Source organism: Bufo bufo, chromosome 1, assembly GCF_905171765.1.
Source record: "Bufo bufo chromosome 1, aBufBuf1.1, whole genome shotgun sequence".
Classification (NCBI taxonomy): domain Eukaryota; kingdom Metazoa; phylum Chordata; class Amphibia; order Anura; family Bufonidae; genus Bufo; species Bufo bufo.
In genome coordinates, this window is record NC_053389.1 from 74,930,547 (window position 1) to 74,957,010 (window position 26,464).

At 45.2% G+C, this 26,464-nt stretch overlaps 1 protein-coding gene across 2 annotated transcripts in view; it reads left to right on the top strand.

Moving 5' to 3' along the window:
- Window positions 1–19,263, top strand: part of LOC120986835 — a 129,032-nt gene extending 109,769 nt beyond the window's left edge. For both annotated transcript variants that reach the window (XM_040415540.1, XM_040415539.1), the window contains exons 9-12: window positions 3,899–4,042; window positions 13,596–13,716; window positions 16,908–17,020; window positions 18,669–19,263. In XM_040415540.1, coding sequence (XP_040271474.1) covers window positions 3,899–4,042; window positions 13,596–13,716; window positions 16,908–17,020; window positions 18,669–18,761 — 471 coding nt within the window. In that variant the 3' untranslated portion in view covers window positions 18,762–19,263. The remainder of the gene's footprint in view (window positions 1–3,898; window positions 4,043–13,595; window positions 13,717–16,907; window positions 17,021–18,668) is intronic.
- The last annotated feature ends 7,201 nt before the right edge of the window (window positions 19,264–26,464 follow it).

A 26,464-nucleotide genomic window follows, 5' to 3' on the forward strand; every position in this document is an offset into this window, starting at 1 on the left:
ACCAGAGGCCAGGTACAAATGTGGCCAGACAGGGCCCACTACTGGAGGACGAGGAGGACGAGGATGAGGAGGAGGTGGAGGAGGATGAGGATGAAGCATGTTCACAGTGGGGTGGCACCCAAAGTAGCTCGGGCCCATCACTGGTGCGTGGCTGGGGGGAAACACAGGACGATGACGATACGCCTCCCACAGAGGACAGCTTGTCCTTACCTCTGGGCAGCCTGGCACACATGAGCGACTACATGCTGCAGTGCCTGCGCAACGACAGCAGAGTTGCCCACATTTTAACGTGTGCGGACTACTGGGTTGCCACCCTGCTGGATCCCCGGTACAAAGACAATGTGCCCACCTTACTTCCTACACTGGAGCGTGATAGGAAGATGCGCGAGTACAAGCGCACGTTGGTAGACGCGCTACTGAGAGCATTCCCAAATGTCACAGGGGAACCAGTGGAAGCCCAAGGCGAAGGCAGAGGAGGAGCAAGAGGTCGCCAACGCAGCTGTGTCACGGCCAGCTCCTCTGAGGGCAGGGTTAGCATGGCAGAGATGTGGAAAAGTTTTGTCAACACCCCACAGCTAACTGCACCACCACCTGATACGGAACGTGTTAGCAGGAGGCAACATTTCACTAACATGGTGGAACAGTACCTGTGCACACCCCTCCACGTACTGACTGATGGTTCGGCCCCATTCAACTTCTGGGTCTCCAAATTGTCCACGTGGCCAGAGCTAGCCTTTTATGCCTTGGAGGTGCTGGCCTGCCCGGCGGCCAGCGTTTTGTCTGAACGTGTATTCAGCACGGCAGGGGGCGTCATTACAGACAAACGCAGCCGCCTGTCTACAGCCAATGTGGACAAACTGACGTTCATAAAAATGAACCAGGCATGGATCCCACAGGACCTGTCCATCCCTTGTGCAGATTAGATATTAACTACCTCCCCTTAACAATATATTATTCTACTCCAGGGCACTTCCTCATTCAATACTATTTTTATTTTCATTTTACCATTATATTGCGGGGCAACCCAAAGTTGAATGAACCTCTCCTCTGTCTGGGTGCCGGGGCCTAAATGTGTGACAGTGGCCTGTTCCAGTGGTGGGTGACGTGAAGCCTGATTCTCTGATATGACATGAAGACTGATTCTGTGCTGACATAAGGCCAGATTCTCTGTTACGGGACCTCTCTCCTCTGCCTGGGTGCCTGGGCCTAAATGTGTGACAGTGGCCTGTTCCAGTGGTGGGTGACGTGAAGCCTGATTCTCTGCTATGACATGAAGACAGATTCTGTGCTGACATAAGGCCAGATTCTCTGTTACGGGACCTCTCTCCTCTGCCTGGGTGCCTGGGCCTAAATATGTGACAGTGGCCTGTTCCAGTGGTGGGTGAAGTGATGCCTGATTCTCTGCTATGACATGAAGACTGATTCTGCGCTGACATAAGGCCAGATTCTCTGTTACGGGACCTCTCTCCTCTGCCTGGGTGCCGGGGCCTAAATGTGTGACAGTGGCCTGTTCCAGTGGTGGGTGACGTGAAGCCTGATTCTCTGCTATGACATGAAGACTGATTCTGCGCTGACATAAGGCCAGATTCTCTGTTACGGGACCTCTCTCCTCTGCCTGGGTGCCGGGGCCTAAATGTGTGACAGTGACCTGTTCCAGTGGTGGGTGACATGAAGCCTGATTCTCTGCTATGACATGAAGACTGATTATGTGCTGACATAAGGCCAGATTCTCTGTTACGGGACCTCTCTCCTCTGCCTGGGTGCCTGGGCCTAAATGTGTGACAGTGGCCTGTTCCAGTGGTGGGTGACGTGAAGCCTGATTCTCTGCTATGACATGAAGACTGATTCTGTGCTGACATAAGGCCAGATTCTCTGTTACGGGACCTCTCTCCTCTGTCTGGGTGCCGGGGCCTAAATATGTGACAGTGGCCTGTTCCAGTGGTGGGTGACGTGAAGCCTGATTCTCTGCTATGACATGAAGACTGATTCTGCGCTGACATGAAGCCAGATTCTCTGCTATGGCATGAAGAGACTGATTCTCTGCTGACATGAAGCCAGATTCTTTGCTATGGCATGAAGAGACTGATTCTCTGCTGACGTGAAGCCAGATTCTCTGCTATGGGACCTCTGTCCAATTGATATTGGTTCATTTTTATTTTTTTTATTTTTATTTTAATTCATTTCCCTATCCACATTTGTTTGCAGGGGATTTACCTACATGTTGCTGCCTTTTGCAGCCCTCTAGCTCTTTCCTGGGCTGTTTTACAGCCTTTTTAGTGCCCAAAAGTTCGGGTCCCCATTGACTTCAATGGGGTTCGGGTTCGGGACGAAGTTCGGTTCGGGTTCGGATCCCGAACCCGAACATTTCCGAGAAGTTCGGCCGAACTTCTCGAACCCGAACATCCAGGTGTTCGCTCAACTCTACTCCCTAGGCCACTGTACAACACCAAAGGCCTCTCCTGCTTTGGATCTTCTTTGGATATACATTTTTGATAATATAAAGACCTGTGGGATATGGGAAATTCAGGATTTAATCGTGCATGTCAGAATGCTGCCATGTGCAGTCAAGAAAAGGGGCCACATACTGTTACATGTTCTCACATCAATTCATGAATAGTGGGGCCCTTCTTTTCTTGCTCATTCTTTTTTACCTGTACAAGGGTTATCCCAAGGAAGACATTGGGGCAGATTTAATATTGCTGTCTTATACTTCAGTTAGATCAGACAGTCAAATGTATCACGGTGGTGCATGCTGTGTGGTAGATTAGACACAACCTCCAACTCTTGGTTGGCCTACTTAAGATTAAAAAAAAAATGGTGCACCCAATTAATAAACTGCCACAAGAAAATGTGGTGCGTGGCATTTGTTTCAGTCTGTAATCCACCTTATTTGTGTTACACTTTAGACGTTTGGTAAAAATGCAATATGATTGGTCCCAATCCCATGGGATTGGCCGTGGACATTACTATGGATCCGACTACCTATAAAATGTTCCGACCTCAAATAAAAATGTAAAAATAAAAGCTAGCCTCAAATGTGAAGCATTGCAGCTTCGTAGGTGGCTTATCACGGTCGGCGCGGCTATCACATACGTAACACAGAGGGAGGGAACGAGGAAGGCCCTGCCCAAGTGAGAGGGAAGATGGTGACCCCTGACTCACCTGGCGGCTGGCACCTGGCTGCCCTGACGTCCCTAGACGGGTTCCTCACCCGTACGCCGATCACGTGCCTAAAGCCCTGGCTTTCCCTGAGCTGAGCCCTAGGTAGTAAACAGGGCGATGGGAACACTAGTCCGCACCACTAACTCTAAGGGAAAACACCAAGGGGAGGACAGACAACACAGACTCAACATATATTCCCAGGTGGGCGACAACAAGAGACAACAATAAGCCAAACAGGGATCCGGAGGGTAGCACACAGGAACAACAACCAGGATTAACCACTCCAGTGGGTCAGTATAGATGTCCAGGCAGGAAGCTCTATAACTGGCAACTAAAGAAGTGTGAGGGGAGAATATAAGGAGGTAGGGAGTGGCAGACAAGAAACAGCTGAGGAGGAGAAGCTACGGATCCCTGAGAGAGACAAAAAGGATAGCAAGGCAAACACAGAAAACAATAACTAAGAAACACCGTGATCTTTAGATATAGAGCGCGCAGCCACCCGCTGCGACTTCCTGACCCCGGGTATAACGGAGTCAGACGTGGCTCTTGATACCCTCGTGACATGGCTCTAGGTCCACCAGATGGACATCACTCATGTAGTCCACCAGTTTCACTATTTTCTCTTGGTTTACTGGGGCAGCTGGTATAGGGAGGAATGTTATAACATTGGAGTTGTATGTCCATGTCATGGAGTAAAACATATTTTTACAATTTTATTTTTAATACTTTTTTCCAGGTGGATGAACTAAACACAGAAACTGAACAGGACAGATATCTTGATAATCTTATCCAGAGTGTAATTGATAAGGAAGTTAAAGACACCGTCATCTCTGTCCTTACTGAATGTGATGACCAACTCTCTGAACTGCATAAAAATCAGGTAAACATTTTATAAGTTTTCAGTAAAAAATAACAAATAATCTATACCTCCTTAAAGTAGTTATCTGCATAATCTCTGACCATCATTTGACAGTTTATATTAAAAGTAACAAGATGGCGAGCACCACCAAAACGTAGATAACATATGTTAAATAACTTATCATACCGGTTGTGATAAGTTATTCCCTATCCAAAGGCTAGGGGTTAACTACTAGATTGGTGGGGGCCCTGTAACGAATCTCCTGGCACCCTGACTGGGTACCTCCGTTGATGGATGCTCCTAGTGCTTCCCGAGGAATCCAAGCAATCCACTTGACACCGTAAGCACTGCTGACCCCACGAACCGCCGCAGCTTGGTTGGGATCTCGCCGTCTTCTACCCACCCTGGACCTACGACAAGGCTTCCAGGTTCCAGTAGGTCTTCCTCAGAGAGCGATGCAGGAACAGGAACAGCTCTTACAAGAGCTAGGGATTATACTCTGGAGAGTATAATGATTATAGCAGTCCCCAGAGTGTAGTTCTCCAACCCCCCAAACATGAGCCCAGACTTCATGAAGGGTAGAACAGGACACTTTAATGCGGCAACTTGGTCAGCCTTTTATGCAGGTCTTCCAGCAAGGGACACTTCCATGGGGCACCTTGTGGAAGACTGAGACAATTTCTTACATAAACCAATCACATGCAGTTACAGGCAGAAAACACACACATGTAATACAATTAATCAGCACAATTGGATAATGTAATCACTCACAGGCAGAAACTGATTTTTCCCTTTGTAGAATAATGAGCCTGGGGGGTCTCCATAGTTCTGGGTCTATTGTCCATAGGAAGGAGGCTAGCCCTCAGGCCTCTCCAGCAGCCCCAGTGATGGTTCAGTCCGTCACAGGCCCTAACACTGGGATCCCAACAATCAGTATAAGGGGGGCACCTGTACCCCTCAGGACCCTCTGAAATGAACAGAGTGGCAAGTGAAACATGCTCTGCCTCTCTTGGTTATTTCCAGAACTCCCATAGAAATAAATAGAGCAGTAGTGTGCATGCCCGACCTGCCACTCTATTCATTTCGGGGGGCCTGCGAGGTACGGGTCATCCCATATCATGATCGCTGTGGGTTCCAGCTGTAGGACCTCACCAATCTAATAGTTATCCCCTAGCATTTGGATAGGGGATTACTTGTCACAACCAGAATACTCCTTAACCCCTTAAGGACTCGGCCCTATTTCACCTTAAGGACTTGGCCATTTTTTGCAAATCTGACCACTGTCACTTTAAGTGCTGATAACTTTAAAACGCTTTGACTTACCCAGGCCGTTCTGAGATTGTTTTTTCGTCACATATTGTACTTCATGACACTGCTAAAATTGGGTCAAAAAAGTTAATTTTTTTGCATAAAAAAATACAGTTTTTACCAAAAATTTTGAAAAATTAGCAAATTTCAAACTTTCAGTTTCTCTACTTCTGTAATACATAGTAATACCCCCAAAAATTGTGATGATTTTACATTCCCCATATGTCTACTTCATGTTTGTAGCATTTTGGGAATGATATTTTATTTTTTGGGGATGTTACAAGGCTTAGAAGTTTAGAAGCAAATTTTGAAATTTTCTGAAATCTTCAAAATCCCACTTTTTATGGACCAGTTCAGGTTTGAGGTCATATTGTGAGGCTTAGATAATAGAAACCTCCCAAAAATGACCCCATTCTAGAAACTACACCCCTCAAGGTATTCAAAACTGTTTTTTCAAACTTTATTAACCCTTTAGGTCTTCCACAAGAGTTAATGGCAGATGGAGAAACAATTTTGAAATTTATATTTTTTGGAAAATTTTCCAATATAATCAATTTTTTCCAGTAGTAAAACAAGGGTTAACTGCCTAACAAAACTCAAAATGGGTTGCCCCGATTCTGTAGTTTGCAGAAACACCCCATATGTGGTCGTAAACTACTGTTTGGCCGAACGGGAGCACATAGAAGGAGGGGAACACCATATGGGTTTTGGAAGGCAGATTTTGCAGGACTGGTTTTGTTTATACCATGTCCCATTTGAAGCCCCCTGTTGCACCCCTAGAATAGAAATTTCAAAAAAGTGACTCCATCTAAGAAAGTACACCCCTCAAGGTATTCAAAACTGGGTTTACAAACTTTGTTAACCCTTTAGGTGTTCCACAAGAGTTGATGGCAGATGGAGAAACAATTTAGAAATTTCTATTTTTTGGAAAATTTTCCAATATAATCAATTTTTTCCAGGAGTAAAACAAGGGTTAACTGCCAAACAAAACTCAAAATGGGTTGCCCCGATTCTGTAGTTTGCAGAAACACCCCATATGTGGTCGTAAACTACTGTTTGGCCGAACGGGAGCACATAGAAGGAGGGGAACACCATATGGGTTTTGGAAGGCAGATTTTGCAGGACTGGTTTTGTTTATACCATGTCCCATTTGAAGCCCCCTGTTGCACCCCTAGAATAGAAATTTCAAAAAAGTGACTCCATCTAAGAAAGTACACCCCTCAAGGTATTCAAAACTGGGTTTACAAACTTTGTTAACCCTTTAGGTGTTCCACAAGAGTTGATGGCAGATGGAGAAACAATTTTGAAATTTCTATTTTTTGGAAAATTTTCCAATATAATCAATTTTTTCCAGGAGTAAAACAAGGGTTAACTGCCAAACAAAACTCAAAATGGGTTGCCCCGATTCTGTAGTTTGCAGAAACACCCCATATGTGGTCGTAAACTACTGTTTGGCCGAACGGGAGCACATGGAAGGAGGGGAACACCATATGGGTTTTGGAAGGCAGATTTTGCAGGACTGGTTTTGTTTATACCATGTCCCATTTGAAGCCCCCTGTTGCACCCCTAGAATAGAAATTTCAAAAAAGTGACTCCATCTAAGAAAGTACACCCCTCAAGGTATTCAAAACTGGGTTTACAAACTTTGTTAACCCTTTAGGTGTTCCACAAGAGTTGATGGCAGATGGAGAAACAATTTTGAAATTTCTATTTTTTGGAAAATTTTCCAAAATAATCAATTTTTTCCAGGAGTAAAACAAGGGTTAACTGCCAAACAAAACTCAAAATGGGTTGCCCCGATTCTGTAGTTTGCAGAAACACCCCATATGTGGTCGTAAACTACTATTTGGCTAAACGGCAGGACATAGAAGAAGGGGAATGTCATATGGTTTTTGGAAGGCAGATTTTGCTGGACTGGTTTATTTACACCATGTACCCTTTCAAGCCCCCTGATGCACCCCTAGAGTAGAAACTCCACAAAAGTGACCCCATCTAGGAAACTACGGGATAAGGTGGTTGTTGTTTTGGGACTATTTTAGGGGTAAATATGATTTTTGGTTGCTCTATATTACTCTTTTTTGAGGCAATGTAACAAAAAAAAAATTCTAAAATTGTTTCTACATTCGCTATTTAGTTTTGTGGAACACCTAAAGGGTTAACATAGTTTGTAAAGTAACTTTTGAATACCTTGAGGGGTGTAGTTTCTTAGATGGGGTCACTTTTTTGGAGTTTCTAGTCTAGGCTACATCAGGGGGGGCTTCTAATGGGACATGGTGTCAAAAAAAAAACTGTCCATCAAAATCTGCCTTCTAGAAACCATATGGAGTTCCCTTCGTTCTATGCCCTGCCGTGCGGCTATATAGCCATTTACGACCACATATGGGGTGTTTCTGCAAACTACAGAATCAGGGCCATAAATATTGAGTTTTGTTTGGCGGTTAACCCTTGCTTTATTACCGGCAAAAAGGATTCAAATGGAAATTTTGCCCAAAAATGAGTGTTTTGGCACCGTTTTTATTTTATATTTTTAACACCGTTCATCCGAGGCGTTTGGGCAAAAGTTATTTTTATAGCGACGACTTTTACGCACGCGACGATGCCCAATATGTATGGTTCTCAGACTTTGGAGACACTAAGCAGGCATCCTAAAAACTGCGGCCCTCCAGATGTTGTAAAACTACAATTCCCACCATGCCCTGCTGATGGCTGTAGGTTGTCTGGGCATGCTGGGAGTTATAGTTTTACAACATCTGGAGGGCCGCAGTTTGAGGATGCCTGCACTAAAACTAATATTTTTTTGGGAAAAAAAAAATGTTTCCGTATCTCCAAAGTCTGAGAGCCATAGTTTTTTATGTTCTCTAGTGGACTGTTGGGGATTATAAAAATTTAGTACTCCATGGAAGTGTGATACTCCCTGAAGCAATCGATAACGCAGAGGCCCGGATGATCGGGGCAAGTGTCGCACTGAGTGGTGGTGTCCTTCCGTATCCCCCTCCTGCGACACACTCTGCACTTTTTTTGGGTTCGTCCCTTCTTTCCAGTATGGGGGACCACACCTGGAAAGTGTTGGCCAGGGACGATCCGGGCGCCTCCAATTCCCGAGGTACTCCGGCCTGCTCTTTCCCGGTCCGAAAAGATCAGGTCCTTGAGGACTGCCTCATAGAATTGGAGGAATGTCCCTGTGCTGCCAGCGCTTCGGGATAGTACAAAAGAGTTGTACATGGCAACCTGCACCAAGTAGACCGCAACTTTTTTGTACCATGCCCGGGTTTTGCGCATGGCGTTATATGGCTTGAGGACTTGATCCGAGAGATCAACTCCTCCCATATACCGATTGTAGGCGACGATACAATCGGGCTTGAGGACCGTTGCCGCGGTACCTCGCACAGGGACTGGGGTGATGCCGTTACCGTGGATTGTGGACAGCATAAGGACATCCCTCTTGTCCTTATACCTGACCAGCAACAGGTTTCCACTGGTAAGTGCACGGGTCTCACCCCTGGGGATAGGTACCTGGAGGGGGTAGGCAGGGAGGCCGCGTTGATTTTTCCGCACGGTCCCACAAGCGAACGTGGATCTGGCGGCAAGGGACCTGAACAAGGGAATGCTGGTATAAAAGTTGTCCACGTACAAGTGGTAACCCTTATCCAGCAGTGGGTACATAAGGTCCCACACGAGTTTCCCGGTAACACCCAGAGTGGGGGGACATTCTGGGGGTTGAATCCGGGAATCTCGCCCCTCGTACACACGAAATTTGTAAGTGTACCCTGAGGTACTCTCACAAATTTTGTATAGCTTCACGCCATACCTCGCCCGCTTTGTGGGAATATATTGGCGGAAACTGAGTCTCCCCTTGAACGCAACGAGAGACTCATCAACCGCGACCTCCCTTCCAGGTACGTAGGCCTGCTGAAATGTGGCCCCAAAGTGATCGATGACCGGCCGTATCTTGTACAGCCGGTCATAGGCAGGATCACTTCGGGGGGGACATGCTGCATTATCGGAATAATGCAGACATTTCCGGATGGCCTCAAACCGGGGACGTGTCATGACCATACTGTACAGTGGGGTCTGGTATAGGACGTCCCCACTCCAGTATTGCCTGACACTGGGTTTTTGGACTAGACCCATATGCAGCACGAGGCCCCAAAATGTCCTCATCTCGGCTGCACTGACCGGCGTCCAGCCACCGGGTCTAGCCAAAAATGAGCCTGGGTTTTGAGCGACGAACTGTTGGGCGTACAGATTCGTCTGCTCCACCATCAGATTCACCAGTGGGTTACTGAAAAAAAAACTAAAATAGTCTATTTCAGTAAACCCCACTGTGGGAATCTGGATTCCAGGATTGCCAGCAAAATCCGGAATCTCAGGCTCAAAGTCCACTGGGGGACACCAGCTAAGTTCATCGGCAGGGGGCTCCGGTGGACTTATTTGGTGGGCCGGGAAACCAGTACGAACCCCAGGGCGGCTCGTACTGGGGTGGGCCACAGGATCCCTAGCATGTGGGGCCCCTGGCTCCGCCTGGCGGCGTCTCCGCCGCCTTGGTGGCTCATCGTCATCAGATGATGATGAGGAGGATGCGGATGATAAAAGGAACGTGGGGTCATCCTCATCCTCACTGGGGCTCTCAGAGTCGGAGGCAATCTGGGCGTATGCCTCCTCGGCCGAGAACATCCGGCGGGCCATGGGTGTGTGTGCGTGTATGTGTGCGTGTGTGGAAACCTTTATTATATGTGCGTGTGTGTGGGGGCAACGGGTGTTCGCGTACTAAAAAAGGCAAAAAAAGAAAGGGTAAGTGTTAGGAAAAAAAAAGTTCAAACTTGCTGATCAGCGGTACAACGCTGATCAGCGGTCGGTGGGGTGGTGGGGCGGGCGATGCGCTAACACTGGACGGACGCTAAAAAGTGCCGGCCAGTCAGCGCACGCAGAAAAAAAAAGTGGTGGTAAGGGGGCTGGTGGTCAGGGGAGGGGGGGGGGGGGCTGGTGGTGGGGGGTTGGTGGTGGGGAAGGGGGGTGGGGTGGGGGTCTGGTGGTGGGGGGGTCTGGTGGGGGGGGCAAGTGGCAGGGGGGGATCTGGGGTCTGATGGATGGATCAAAGAAAGTTTGAAATAAAAGTTTTTTTTTTTTTTCTAACTAACTTTTCCCTTCTTTCCCTGCCTAACGGTGCCTCTCCCTCACTGACCCTAACCTACCTGGGTGGCGATGGGTGCAGGAGGGTGATGGATGCCGATTGTGGGGACACAGGAGCTCGTTCTGGACGGTGCTGCACGGTCAGGGTGCTGGACAGGAAGAGGAGGGGAGAGAGGAGCGCAGGAAGTTTGAATCTCGCGCCTCTCTCCCCTGCTCCAATCAGCACCCTGGACAGCGGCGTTCAGCACCAGGGCCAGCACCGCCTCTCCAAATCCTCGGACTGCGATAGGTGGTGTAAAATTACGCCACCGATCGCAGTCTTTTTCCGGTTCATCGGGTCACAGGACACCCGAATGGACCGGAAACGCAGAAAACCGCAGGTCTGAATTGACCTGCGGTTTTCTGCGATCGTCGATGCGGGGGGGTCAAATGACCCCCCCCTGCATTGTTACGGGATGCCGGCTGAATGATTTCAGCCGAAATCCCGTTCCGATTAACCCCTGGGGCGCCGGAATGCCGATTTCAAGTTAGGACGTACCGGTACGCCCTGAGTCCTTAAGGACTCGGGAAATAGGGCGTACCGATACGCCCTGCGTCCTTAAGGGGTTAAAAGGGGTTTTCCTATCTCAGACAATGGGGGCATATCGCTGTCTGATAGGTGAGGGTCCCACCTCTTGGACCCGCACGTATATTGAGAATGGAGCCCCGAAAGTTGTGGAGGACGCTTTGCGCATGCCATCCTCCATTCATTTTCTATGGGGCCGTTAAAAATAGCCTATTAGGCTATTTCCGTCAGCCCGATAGAAATGCGGTGCGCTCACATTAAGTTCTGTGAGGATAGCACTTGGTGGTGGCCAGACCCAGGGTCTCAGATGAGAATAACCCTTGAAGATGTGTGTCAACAAGGGCAAAAAACAATGTTATAAATATAACCAAACGTTATGTACAAAAATGTATTAAGGTAAATATTGAACAACACATTACTACTAGAGATGAGCAAATTATTGAAAAGTTTGATTCGGCTGATTTTACAAAAAAATTTGCTTTGTGCATTTTGTTGTTGTATATGGGTGCAATGACAGGGAGCTGCAATAGCGCTGCCCCCCGTCATTGTACCCCTCTGATGCCGCGTTCATACATGATTGCGGCATCTGAGTGTAAAAACTGTGTAAAATTAACATGAAAAAATGTAATCAAATTTACCGCCTTCATTTGCTCGCAACGGCCTGCAGACACCATCTTGCTTGAAGATCTGGCACAAAATCTCAAGTGGCGCGAGGTGACGTCACCACGCACGGGATTTCGTCCTGGATCTTCAATCAAGATGGTGGCTAACACGAAGCACGAGGAAATTTGGCTTCGAGGTGAATCGAATTTATTCTGAAATTTGGATCGAATTCCCCTTTGTGAGATTCGATTTGCTCATCTCTAATTACTACCATGACAGTACAAGCAATTAAAACAAGTAGATCAGCAATGGGGAGCCACAATAAAGATACACAATGTGGCCCCCATAGCAGCAATAACTCATGATAAAGTCAAATCAAACCCTGTTTGACGGATGGAGGTACTGTAAGGACAAAGTCCCTCAAGATGGTTAAGTAAGGAGCTGCTTAGTAGTCCCCATGCCTATCGTGATCTATGTATTGTTGTACATAACTTTTTTATATAACTTTTTGGGTGTGCACATCATTTCTGTACAAATTACTGTGTCCGATATATTTTGGTAGTTCATATAAAGCTATACTGTCCATCATAAATGCAGTCACACTCTAAGTACATTGCATTGCTTTTACTGATCCTGAGTTACAGCCTGTATTATAGTCTTAAACTCTTCTGAAATGTTTGCAGGTTGCTATGGGAACCAGTCGACAGCTTGTTGACAAACTTTTAGCTCCTATAATTCTATGTTCTGTGCAGTAGTGCATTCTGGGACAGATATGTTACCTAACCTCAGATTGTTGTACAGCACCTTAAGGTGGACTTAGACGTGCAGATAATCGGGCAGAGTATTGGGAACGAACGTCCCCAACAATCTGCCCGTGTAAAGGTGCAGCAGATCTTTCTTTGAGATATCCTGTCGTTCTTGCAGGCACCTAAATTATCGTTTCGGGGCACCAGATCGTGCGGTCTAAACTGCAATCTGCTGCCCAGAAACAATGCAGCTGTATGAGAATGAGCAATCGCGATCCCTCATTCTCATACTGTGAAGATGATCGCTGCATAAATGTGTTGCTTCTCCTCTTCTTAACAAACAGTTGACTGTCGGCAGGAACACTTCCTTCCAGAAAATTGGATGCTCCTCGGTGTGTGTAAACATGCCTTAACATAAAGACCTTCCGGGCTGCAAATGACCCAGGCAAGCTATGTGCATTGAACAAGTAGGGAATGCTGTATGATGTGATCCTATTGCTGTGCATAATTGTGAATACAGCAGTGGAGAACTGCTTATTAGGTCTCATGCAGATGGCGCTCCCGGGCCAGGCCCGTATTGCGGCCTGCAATATACGGGACCCGGCCATTTGTGCATCGCATCATGGATGTGGACCGATTCACTTGAATTGGTCCGCAATCTGGAAGGTGCAGTGTGGAACGGAGGCACGGAACCCCACAGAAGCACTACGGAGTGCTTCCGTGGGCTATCTCTCCATGCCTCCGCATGCTGGTAACTGCTGGGAATTCCCATTCCATTGATCGACGAAGATAGGGGGTGTCAGACTCCAGTTGATCTGATATTGATGGCTATCCCTTTATCACTAGAATAATATATACAGTATTAACCAACACCGCTCCCCTACTGTATCTAGCTAAAAGGGTGGTCTAAATAAGATAATCCTTTCCATATGCTGCACGAGGGCATATGAACATCATGGATGGTGGTCCCCTATTTGGGCCTATATAAGTAGGGCAAATAGCTGCTAACAAAAGCTCTTATGGACCCAGCACAACTATAGTATATATAACATGGTGGGTTATTTATTCCAAGGCAGGCCTGCAGTGATCAGAGATCAGTGGGGCAATCCTTTCAAGGGATTGTATTTAGAACATCATTTTTGGAGAACCACAGTTTTGAAAGTCACATTATATTATATTGTAATATTTGAGTCACATAATGAATTATTAATATTATTGTCAGATTACAGTGACAGCGAACAAGCATGTTGTGGACCTCTTTCTTTTGGAGCACTTACTTGACATGATTGGAGCACATGAATCGCTGATGTTTGGGAAGGATCCAATGCAGTGTCTGCTGGACAGTAAGTCATAGCCGTGCAGAATGACCACCTACTTGTCTCTTTATTGGGATCCTGATCCATCTGTCAGTCTTATTTCTCGGCTTTTCCTTCTCTTGGCCCGATGTTTGCCTTTGCATGTCATTTCTTTATGGTTTATTGTCTCTTTTGTTCATTTCACCTGAAGGTCTGCAGAGAGTCTTCCAGAGGGTCCAGCGTGTGCATACTGAAAATACGATTTTGGATTAAATATTGCTTGTTCTTTACCACCTTTCAGACACCTTTTTCATGTCTTCCCGTCTACCTGCCTCCGCTACTCTAGCTGCTTATTGTTGTCATATTGAAAATTGCCTCAGGCTTTCTGCTACCGAACAGACCGAAATGCCAGCGGTGTTCTCCTAATAGCTGTTATTTTATTTCGTAAAGGCTTTCCATTCTGGCTAGAAGTGTGGGGGGCGGAGGGGAAGGGGGGGGGGGACTGAGTAGGAGACCCTTTCTATGGTGGCCATCAGGAGCTTAGCTGAAAGCTGTTGGACCTCAGTGCACCAGTGCTGCCTACCCCTCATCTAATACCAAGTACCGTATGTCAAAATATATTTATTATTATATGATGATATATATATAAAAAGGTTAATTCATAGTGATGCCAGGAAGTATGGAAGGTGACTGCTGTAGACACTATATGGTACATGGCATACCTCGGGGCTTTATATATACACTACTGCAAAATGAAAAAAGAACACCTAGAATGATTTAGGATAAAAAAGCCTATTTTACAATATGGCAATGCTGGAGGCTGTTACATGTGGTGGTCAAATTTTTAAGATGCTTACGTTAAATAGACATACTCCACAGACTTTTTTGTCTGGCATCAATCTGTTAATTTTTTGTTTGACAGCGCAGTTTGTCTTTTCTCTTAGGCCTCTTTCACACGAGCGTGTCTGGATAAGGTCCGGATGCGTTGCGGCAAACCCGCCCGAGTAGGTACGCAATTGCAGTCAGTTTTGACTGCGATTGCGTTCCGTTGTTCAGTTTTTATCGCGCGGGTGCAATGCGTTTTGCACGCGCGTGATAAAAAACTGAATGTGGTACCCAGACCCGAACTTCTTCACAGAAGTTCAGGTTTGGGTTTAAGGTTGTGTCGATTGTATTATTTTCCCTTATAACATGGTTATAAGGGAAAATAATAGCATTCTGAATACAGAATGCATAGTACAATAGGGCTGGAGGGGTTAAAAAAAATAAAAAAATAATTTAACTCACCTTAATCCACTTGTTCACGCAGCCGGCATCTCTTCTGTCTTGTTCTGTGAGGAATAGGACCTTTGATGACGTCACTACGCTCATCACATGGTCGTCACATGATCTTTTACCATGGTGATGGATCATGTGACGGACCATGTGAGTTAAATTATTATTATTATTATTTTAAACCCCTCCAGCGCTATTGTACTATGCATGCTATTATTTTCCCTTATAACCATGTTATAAGGGAAAATAATAAAGATCGGGTCCCCATCCCGATCGTCTCCTAGCAACCGTGCGTGAAAATCGCACCGCATCCGCACTTGCTTGCGATTTTCACGCAGCCCCATTCACTACTATGGGGCCTGCGTTGCGTGAAAAACACACAAAATAGAACTTGCTGCGATTTTCACGCAATGCACAAGTGATGCGTGAAAATCACCGCTCATGTGCACAGCCCCTTAGAAATGAATGGGTCTGGATTCAGTGCGGGTGCAATGCGTTCAACTCACGCATTGCACCCGCGCGGAAAACTCGCAGGACTGTTGATTTTGTTAAGGTGCCCACTATTTATGAATTAACAGTCTTTGAAAAGAACCTAACAGCGGAGCTTCCAGAAGCTGGGTGGTCCATCTGTCAAATCCCGTAATGAGTTGTATGGGACAATTATGTAATGCATCAGTGGTGTCAACAGTGGTCAGAGAAGGGAACTCATACATGGGAGGGTTCTGGGAAGTCAGGACAGGCAGATGCATGCCAGGATTGCTGTATAAGAAAAGCCATGTCATCCCAAATCGGTTCTGCAGTAGCCTCTGCAGGGACTCACTGGACCATAAGAAAACCGTCTACTTGAAGCAGGACTGCATTTATGCCCTCCACAAGCTCTTTTACAACTGTCTTCACATTATCGCCAAGAGTGGCTACATTAGTGCCGTGAGAAGTTCTTATTGGAAGAATGAATAGCAAACAATAGTGATGAAAGCAGGTTCTGCCTTTGTACTAATGATGGACGCATAAGAGTCTGCTGGAGGGCTGGAGAATACCTACTGCCATCATGTATAGTGCGGAGACACAGAGCCAAAACCCATGTGTCATAGTTTGGGGTGCCATTAGCTACCATGACTGTTCCCAATTGGTATTCGTGGAGGGATCATTGACCAGCCTTCAGAAGCTCCCCTGGCCAGCTCAATCACATTCTCCATTGAGGATGTCTGGGACTGGATGGGGCGATGGATCTCACATGCACAGCAACCAACAACCAACTTGGATGAACTATGGCTCCAATTGACTATTACCATGCAAGAGTGGCACTTTGTAAGGCAGCAAGGGAAGATACCACCCAGTATTATTGAGACCCTGCTTTAATATATATGCCACCCTGCTGCAGAAACTAAAATAAAGGATGGACCATCTTGGTTGTGTGATTATTGACCAAGCAGCAATAGCAATTTATACTTTCTCAATCTTAGCTTAATCGCATTCGCTTTTTCAGGTGTTCTTTATTCATTTTCCATATATACTGTGTGTATATATATATCCTCCGCAAGAAGGAGCTCAGTGCATAGTAATTTATACAGTAGTTACCATAGCAGCAATGGAAGCAGTAAACTTTGTTCTGTGCTCCCCCTGTGTTAGTTGCATGACGGTGCAGTGTCCTGGTCCCTGGAAGTAAGCTGGGTAGATAGACCAATGCTTTTTCACTCATCAGCTTCCCCCATAAGACAAGTGACCCAGCAGCATATAGCAGCTGGGTTGCAGCACATCTCTAATGTACTAGGTGCAAGTGGGGGGCCTATGGAATTCAAGGTCACAGTCTCAATTTTGACCACTGCAAACCCTATAGCTCATGTACAAGGGTTGTCATGACAAGAAAACCACTTTAAAGCCATGAGAAACACTTATCTATATGTTAGAGTTGTCATTTTATTGTATGTGTTTAACACTGATGTTATTTATAACTTTGATTATAGGTGTCGTGCTCGATGTACTTCTACGAGAGCAAGTTAATATTCAACAAGTGCAAAGAAACACCTTTGAAAACTACCCAGCAATGCTTTTCCACCAAAACACAGTTAGCAAAGTGGTATGTTCCCAATTTTAACTTGAATGCTTCCTTTGGAGAACCTTTAGGGTGTTTTGATATGTTATAGTCATGTCGCACTTTCCTGAAAGTTTGCAAAGAACTAAGGATGATGGAACTGGTTCAACTAGTTCATGATTCGGTCTGAATTTTTCTAAAAGTTCAGATTCACACAAAAATGTTTTGGAGAGAGAGAGAAAAAGACTATAACACAAATGTGTGTTTCTCAACAATATATGTGCATTGTCTATGCCAGTGATGGCTAACCTTGGCACTCCAGCTGTGGTGAAACTACGACTCCCAGCATGCTCCATTTATTTCTATAGAGTTCTGAGAGCAGACAAGCAAGGGGGGCATCTTGGGAGTTGTAGTTTTACCACAGCTGGAGTGCCAAGGTTAGCCATCACTGGTCTATGCCAAGTACTTGTGCCCAGTATTGTAGGCAAGGCGATGCCCCTTTGGGTTTCTTGGAAAGACATTCAAATAAGCTTTCCTAAACCAATCTGATGCCAGCAGATGTTGGTCATGATAATTTGCGTATGTTTTCCCCACAAATCAGGAGAGACATTGTCTAGCCTACAATAATCATACATCATATATCAACTGGTCTCCAGATATAGAAATAGTACCCACCTAAAGGTTGCCCCTAAGGCCTTGCAAATAGAAAAGCTGTTATCATTTGCTTTACTCTGATAAAGGGCTTTTGTCCTGAAAGCGCTAGTTGTTGATGTGAGGCTGGCTTAGCTATTTTTCTAGTATTAATACGGAAGCATGTTTAAAGGTATGTCTGCCAATCCACTGTGTGAAAGAGACCTCCAGTAAGTAAAATTCAACAGAAAGTGAGACAAGAGAATTACAACGCCCCACAAAGCTTGTAACTCTCCCAACAAACCATGCAATCTAGTTCTCTTTCAAAAAGAGCAAGAGAGAATGTTTCAAGAGAAATGTGCCTTACTTGGTGGACTGACACCCTCTTTAGGATATGGTTTATCATAAAGGAGACCAAAAATATGCATGAGTGTATTCCAGGTGAGACTATTCTTGGTTTCTAGGAAAAGTTTAACTGAAAAATCCTGCGAACGTCATACAAAGGTTTGCTCATCTCTACAAAGAACCTTAACCGTCATGTTACATGTGCCCAGCAGGGTCCATTCATGTGGCTGGAAATGTTGTAACAGCACTCGCTATGGCTGGTAATGGTATAAGGGCACTAACTTTTGTAAGGCTATAGTACTGAATACAGACTGTGACTAGCAGTGACATAAAGGCGCTGAATGGTTTTGGTACTGGTATACGGACGGTACTGATTATGCCTGGTACTAAGGGCACTGAATGTGTCTGGCATTAGTATACGAACATTAATTACGACTAGTACTGGTATAGGGTACTGAATATGGCTGGTACTGGTATATGGGTACTGAATATGGCTGGTACTGGTATAGGGTACTGAATATGGCTGGTACTGGTATATGAGTACTGAATTTGGCTGGTACTGGTATAAGGGTACTGACTGTAGTTGATAATATACGGACACTTACTGTTTAAGGGACTGGTAAATACATGTGTTTGGAGTTTGCTTGATTGCATATCTTGGATCCCTTTGCCGCCATTCAAAATGATATCTCCATAATTTTATTTGTCCTTCTTTCAGGCACTAGAATCTATTCTAACAGAATTACATATGATGCTGGTGGAAGATATGGAGGACATCTTTGAATATGAAAGAGATGTAGAATTTGGATGACAGAAATGCCATTGTTGTCTCCAGGTGTTATTCCATGGGTACAGTCAAAAGTCACTTCATTGTAATTCTTCTAATGTATGTGTATACCACACTGCTCTGCAGCCTGTGCACCTCCTGAAAGTGACAAGGTTTAGCTGTCAATGCATATTGAGGGTTGTAGTTTATCAACAGCTCGACAGCCACCATTTACAGACACCGGGGCACATTTACAAAAGATCTTTGACTCTTCATAATTGTTTGATGCTCTCGACACTTTTTAAAAAGTCGATGGGGCTTAGGGTAAGGGTTCGAAGCACTGTAGCCCTCTACATTTACAATCATTTCGTTTAGAAAACTGGTGCAAAAAAACATACCTAAAATGTGTGCCATCCCATAGCTGCTGTAGATTTCAGTTTGTGGCGCACAGAAGGCACCAGATATGACACCTCTTAATAAATTTAGAGCATTTTAGTAAAATCTTTAATAAATGTGCCCAAAATGATCAACTTTCCTTTTTTTGAAGTTTGACATGTCATACCTGGTTACCTGGATGAAATATATAAAATAAATAATAAACTACATTAATAATTAAGGCATTTTATACTTTCCATTTATTTATAGCATCTTTCTTAATGGTGTCATATTTTAGTAAGGTTTAACCCCTGGCCTCCTGCCACTTGCCAACCTTGCCACCTCACCCCTGCTACTGCTCCCGGGCCCTTTCTAAGCTGCTTCCCCTGCTTCCCTGATAGTTACGCCCCTGCACCTAATATGCATATAGAGAAATAAATATGGTATGTCAGCTCACCTAGAGAGGTGTCCTCACTGCACTACTGATTATACTGTAGCTTTCAGCTTCACAAAATATAAAAACGTGTAAGGCTCGAAATGCGTGTTGTTCAGTATGCAGACGTTTCTCAGAATTGACCACTAGAGGCTGCTGTTTCACTGAAGAATTTTAACTTTTACCCTCGAGCAGAGATCAACCTCCGGCACTCCAGCTGTTCTTAAACTACAACTCCCTGAATCCTCTTCACTTCTATAGGATAAGTTTGCTTACTGGGAGTTGTAGTTTCACAGCACCTGGAGTGCTGAAGGTTGCTGATCAGTGTCATAAGAAAAGCGTTTATTGTTTAACCCCTTTCTGATGAAGTGATTTTCTGTTTTTGCGTTTTTGTTTTTCACTCCCTGCCTTTCCAGAGCTGTAACTTTTGTTTTATTTTTAGCTGTATGAGGGCTTGTTTTTTCTGTACAAGTTGTATTTTCTAATGCCACCCTTTAATATGGCATACAATGTAGTGGGAAGCGGGGGGAAAATTCCAAATGGGGTGTAATAAAAAATAATAAAAAAAAAACGCAATTGCACCACAGTTTTATGGGTTTTGTTTTCGCAGCGTTTCTTGCATTTTAATACTAAAAAAAAATTCAAAACTTTTGAAGAATTTTTTTTCTTTTCGCCACTATATTCTGATACCTTTTTTTTATAGTTATGTCTACGGAGATTTGTGAGGGTTAATTTTTTGTGGGATGATCTGCAGTTTTTTTATCTACCATTTTAGGGGTGTGTATGACTTTAGGATCACATTTTATTCAATTTTTATTGGGAAGTGATGAAAAACGCCCATTTTTTATTTATTTTTTCCATTATGCCATTCACCATATGGGATAAGGCTTTTTTTATATTTTAATACTACAGACGTGTTCACATGCGACGATGCCTATGATGTAGCTTTATTTTAAACTTTTTTTATTTACTTTTTATTAGGTCCCCAAGTGTACCACAACATGAAATCATCAGATTGCATTTTGTATAGGGTAATGGAATGTTTCCCACTATCCTATACAGAAATAGATATATTACAATTCAGTGCTGCCAGATGCTGGCCTAAATTGTAATGTACAAGTAATGAGCCTGGAAGCCTAAGGCCCCTTTCACACGGGCGAGTTTTCCGCGCGGGTGCAATGCGTGAGGTGAATCCGGACCAGTTTATTTCTGTGGGGCTGTGCACATGAGCGGTGATTTTCATGCACCACTTGTGCGTTGCGTGAAAATCGCAGCATGCTCCTCTTTGTGCTTTTTCCACGCAACGCAGGCCCCATAGAAGTGAATGGGGCAGCGTGAAAATCGCAAGCATCTGCAAGCAAGTGCGGATGCGGTGCGATTTTAACGCACGGTTGCTAGGAGACGATCGGGCTGGGGACCCGATCATTATTATTTTCCCTTATAACATGGTTATAAGAGAAAATAATAGCATTCTTAATACAGAATGCAAAGTAAATGAGGGATAGAGGGGTTAAAAAAAAAATATATATAATTTAACTCACCTTAATCCACTTGTTCGCGCAGCCCGGCTTCTCTTCTGTCTTCATCTTTGCTGTGCAGTAGGAAAAAGACCTGTGGTGACGTCACTGCGCTCATCACATGGTCCGTCACATGATCCATCACCATGGTAAAAGATCATGTGATGGACCATGAGATGAGCGCAGTGATGTCATCAAAGCTCCTATTCCTCAAAGATGAAGACAGAAGAGAAGCCAGGCTGCGCGAACAAGTGGATTAAGGTGAGTAAGGCCTCTTTCACACTTGCGTTGTTGGGATCCGGCATGCACTTCCGTTGCCGGAGGTGCCTGCCGGATCCGTAACAACGCAAGTGTACTGAAAGCATTTGAAGACGGAACCGTCTTCCAAATGCTTTCAGTGTTACTATGGCACCCAGGACGCTATTAAAGTCCTGGTTGCCATAGTAGGAGCGGGGAGCGGGGGAGCGGTATACTTACAGTCCGTGCGGCTCCCCGGGCGCTCCAGAATGACGTCAGAGCGCCCCATGCGCATGGATGACGTGATCCATGTGATCACATGATCCATGAGCTTGGGGCGCCCTGACATCACTCTGGAGCGCCCGGGGAGCCGCACGGACGGTAAGTACACTGCTCCCCGCTCCCCACTACACTTTACCATGGCTGCCAGGACTTTAGCGTCCCGGCAGCCATGGTAACCACTCTGAAAAAGCTAAACGTCGGGTCCGGCAATGCGCCGAAACGACGTTTAGCTTAAGGCCGGATCCGGATCAATGCCTTTCAATGGGCATTGATCCCGGATCCGGCCTTGCGGCAAGTCTTCAGGATTTTTGGCCGGAGCAAAAAGCGCAGCATGCTGCGGTATTTTCTCCGGCCAAAAAACGTTCCGTACCGGAACTGAAGACATCCTGATGCATCCTGAACGGATTACTCTCCATTCAGAATGCATTAGGATAATCCTGATCAGTATTCTTCCGGCATAGAGTCCCGACGACGGAACTCTATGCCGGAAGACAATAACGCAAGTGTGAAAGAGCCCTTAAATTATTATACATATTTTTTTAACCCCTCCAGCCCTATTTTACTAAGCATTCTGTATTCAGAATGCTATTATTTCTCCTTATAACCATGTTATAAGGGAAAAGAATACAATCTACACAACACCGATCCCAAACCCGAACTTCTGTGTGTGGGTACCAAACATGCCGATTTTTCTCACGCGTGTGCAAAACGCATTACAATGTTTTGCACTCGCGCTGAAAAATTGTGCATTTTTACGCGACGCACCCGCATCTTATCCAGCCCAAAACCATGATGCCCGTGTGAAAGAGGCCTAAGGGTACTTTCACACTTGCCTTTTTAATTTCCGACGACAGAACTACTTGCTGGATCACACTGCCGCAAGTATGAAAGTACCCTAATACAGGCTCACACTGATTACTTTGAATGAACTCCTTCCCCAATCTCGGCCGGGGGGAGATGTTCCAGCCCATGCAGTGTGCGCTTCTGGGTTTCTGGCTTCTCAGATGCCATGATCACATTTGACCATGGCATCTGAGAGGTTAAATATCCGTGATCGGCATTATCGCTGGTCGTGGGCATTAACCGTGGCTGTCTGCTGTATGAAACACTGTTTTTCTTTTGTTAATCTAAAGCTCCGTTCTAAAGTTATGATACTTTTTCTCCACTTGTTTCAAGGGCCAACCCCTCCCTGGCTGCTTTGATTGGCAGAGACAGGCAGTGGCAAAGCAGTGAGGGAGGGGCTGGCCACAGATACAGTCCTGATTAAAAGTTTAAGACCACTTGAAAAATGGCAAAAAATCATATTTTACATGGCTGGATCTTAACAAGGTTCCAAGTAGAGCTTCAACATGCAACAAGAAGAAATGGGAGTGAGACAAAAATTTGAGCATTCAATTTAATGAAAACAACGAATAAACTGAAACAGGCTGTTTTTCAGCTGATTAAAAGTTTAGGACCACACCTCCAAAAAAAAACAAAATCCCCCCAAAACTGAAATCCATCTTTCAAACATGAACTCAGTAATGAGTAGCTCCGCCGTTATTGTTTATCACTTCAAAAATTAGTTTTGGCATGCTTGATGCAAGCGTTTCCATTAGGTGAGTGGGAACATTTCTCCAAGTGGTTAAGACGGCTGCACGAAGGCCATCTACTGTCTGGAACTGTTGTCCATTTTTGTAAACTTCCCTTGCCATCCATCCCCAAAGTTTCTCAATTGGATTTAGATCAGGGGAACACGCAGGATGGGCCAAAAGAGTGATGTTATTCTCCTGGAAGAAGTCCCTTGTCCTGCGGGCATTGTGTACTGTAGCGTTGTCCTGTTGAAAAACCCAGTCGTTACCACACAGACGAGGGCTCTCAGTCATGAGGAATGCTCTCTGCAACATCTGGACATAGCCAGCGGCCGTTTGACGCCCCTGCACTTCCTGAAGCTCCATTGTTCCACTGAAGGAAAAAACACCCCAGACCATTATGGCGCCCCCTCCACTGTGGTGCGTAGAAAACATCTCAGGTGGGATCTGCTTGTCATACCAGTAACGTTGGAAACCATCCAGACTATCAAGGTAAAAAAATATTTCATCAGGGAATAAAACTTTCTTCCACCATTGAATGTACCATGTTTGGTGCTCTCTTGCAAAGTCCAAACGAGCAGTTCTGTGGCGTTCAAGGAAACGAGGTCTTTGAAGACGTTTTTTGTTTTTGAAGCCCTTCAGTCTCAGATGCCGTCTGATGGTTATGGGGCTGCAGTCAGCACCAGTAAGGGCCTTAATTTGGGTCGAGGATCGTCCAGTGTCTTGACGGACGGCCAATTGGATCCTCCGGCTCAGTGCTGATGAAATTTTTTGGGGTCTTCCACTTGACTTTTTTGTTCCATAACCCTCAGGATCATTTAAGAAATTCCAAATGACTGTCTTACTGCATCCCACCTACAGCAGCGATGGCGCGCTGTGACAGACCCTGCTTATGCAGTTTAACAACCCGCCCACGTTCAAAAAGGGAGAGTTTTTTTGCCTTTGCCATCACAACGTGTGACTACCTGACAGAAAATGACAATGAATCTACATCTTTGCACAGATTTGGCCTTTTAAAGGCATGTGGTCCTAAACTTTTGATCAGCTGAAAAACAGCCTGTTTCAGTTTATTCGTTGTTTTTATTAAATTGAATGCTCAAAAAATGTTTTGTCTCACTCCCATTTCTTCTTGTTGCATGTTAAAGCTCTACTTGAAACCTTGTTAAGATCCAGCCATGCTAAATATGATTTTTTGCCATTTTTCAAGTGGTCTTAAACTTTTGATCAGGACTGTATACTGTATATACACTTCCCACTGATCTTAATATTGTGTATTTTTAATCCATGTTTTTGATGTGACTAATATTATGATGTGAATGAGTTTAAACATACTAATGTACATTTATTGAACCAACATTTGCGTTATCTATCTGAGTTAGATCCATTCATCTTAGGGCTCTTTCACACTTGCGTTGTTGGGATCCGGCGTGCACTTCCGTTGCCGGAGGTGCCCGCCGAATCCGGAAAAACGCAAGTGTACTGAAAGCATTTGAAGACGGAGCCGTCTTCAAAATGCTTTCAGTGTTACAATGGCAGCCAGGACGCTATTAAAGTCCTGGTTGCCATAGTAGGAGCGGGGAGCGGGGGAGCGGTATACTTACAGTCCGTGCGGCTCCCGGGGCGCTCCAGAATGACGTCAGAGCGCCCCATGCGCATGGATGACGTGATCCATGCGATCACATGATCCATGCGCTTGGGGCGCCCTGACGTCACTCTGGAGCGCCCGGGGAGCCGCACGGACGGTAAGTATGCTGCTCCCCCGCTCCCCGCTACACTTTACCATGGCTGCCAGGACTTTAGCGTCCCGACAGCCATGGTAACCACTCTGAAAAAGCTAAATGTCGGGTCCGGCAATGCGCCGAAACGACGTTTAGCTTAAGGCCGGATCCGGATCAATGCCTTTCAATGGGCATTAATCCCGGATCCGGCCTTGCGGCAAGTCTTCAGGATTTTTGGCCGGAGCAAAAAGCGCAGCATGCTGCGGTATTTTCTCCGGCCAAAAAACGTTCCGTTCCGGAACTGAAGACATCCTGATGCATCCTGAACGGATTTCTCTCCATTCAGAATGCATTAGGATAATCCTGATCAGGATTCTTCCTGCATAGAGCCCCGACGACGGAACTCTATGCCGGAAGAAAAGAACGCAGGTGTGAAAGAGCCCTTAGCCAGTTTTATACATACATTTTAGTCTTTATACATGTAGTATGTCACTAATACTATAACATCATTTGTGTTCGGTACAGCTATCAGAGCGATATTACGTAACAAATTGCAGCAGTGAAGGTGTGGCGGTACTGCTATTTGATAGGGCAGCCTAAAAAGGGCCGACCTAGGAGTGAAATGAGGAAGGAAAATAAAAAAGGGGTATGGGTGGGTGCCACGAACACCATTCGGTCGTACGTATCGTGAGGGGGAGGCCCGCTACCGTTATATAGGGCGTGCAGGAGCCTCCCCTCACACAAATTCAGCAAATGACATTTGCTTTTTACTTGTGTTCGGTACAGCTATCAGAGCGATATTATGTAACAAATTGCAGCAGTGCTATACTGCTATTTAATAGGGCAGCCTAAAGAGGGCCAAAAAGAAGACAGACAATTAGCTGCGATTATACATATATTTGAAATATCATGTTTAAAGTAACAACTGTTGAAAAGCCTGAGACATTTCTACGCAAGGATCGGGAATGTAACGAGCGTAGCATTAAGACTACCATCTACCTAATCTTTTGATGGTGTGGGCAGGTATGTTATTCTTGGAAGCGGCTGAAGCAGCCCCGATTCTGATTGAGTGACCTGTAATGGTTGAGGGATTCACCCCGAGGGGTGATAATAACGTACGGATGTATTTAAAAAAAAGTCTGAATACTAAGGGGTGCCGACTCGTGCATCAACAATGGCGAATCGGCTGCGGCAGTTTTGATGAAATCCATCCATGCATGTAATACGGCTACCGGGCACCAATCATTATTAGTTGGAAAGTAGCTGATCTCTACTATTTCACCTGGCTGCAATGTTTTTGAATGAACTAAAAAAAGGATGAACTTATTCCCGTCCCACTCTAAATGTTCTTTCCTCAAAAACGAGGTGGATGATGATGAGCATGTGAACTCACCTGGTCTTAAAAATATAAGGCTGTCTTAACCAATAGACTAATACTGTGGCCAAATGGTTTCCTCTCTAGAATTCCAGATAACGCTCTGGACACAGGGCCTGTCAGAGGTTTCCGTTTAGATTTAGTTCTCGGAATTGAACCCCGTATGCCCTTCAGAATGGCCTTGACTGGGTGTGCTGAAAATAAAGATGGCTTATCTGGATATAGTAGGTACCAATGATG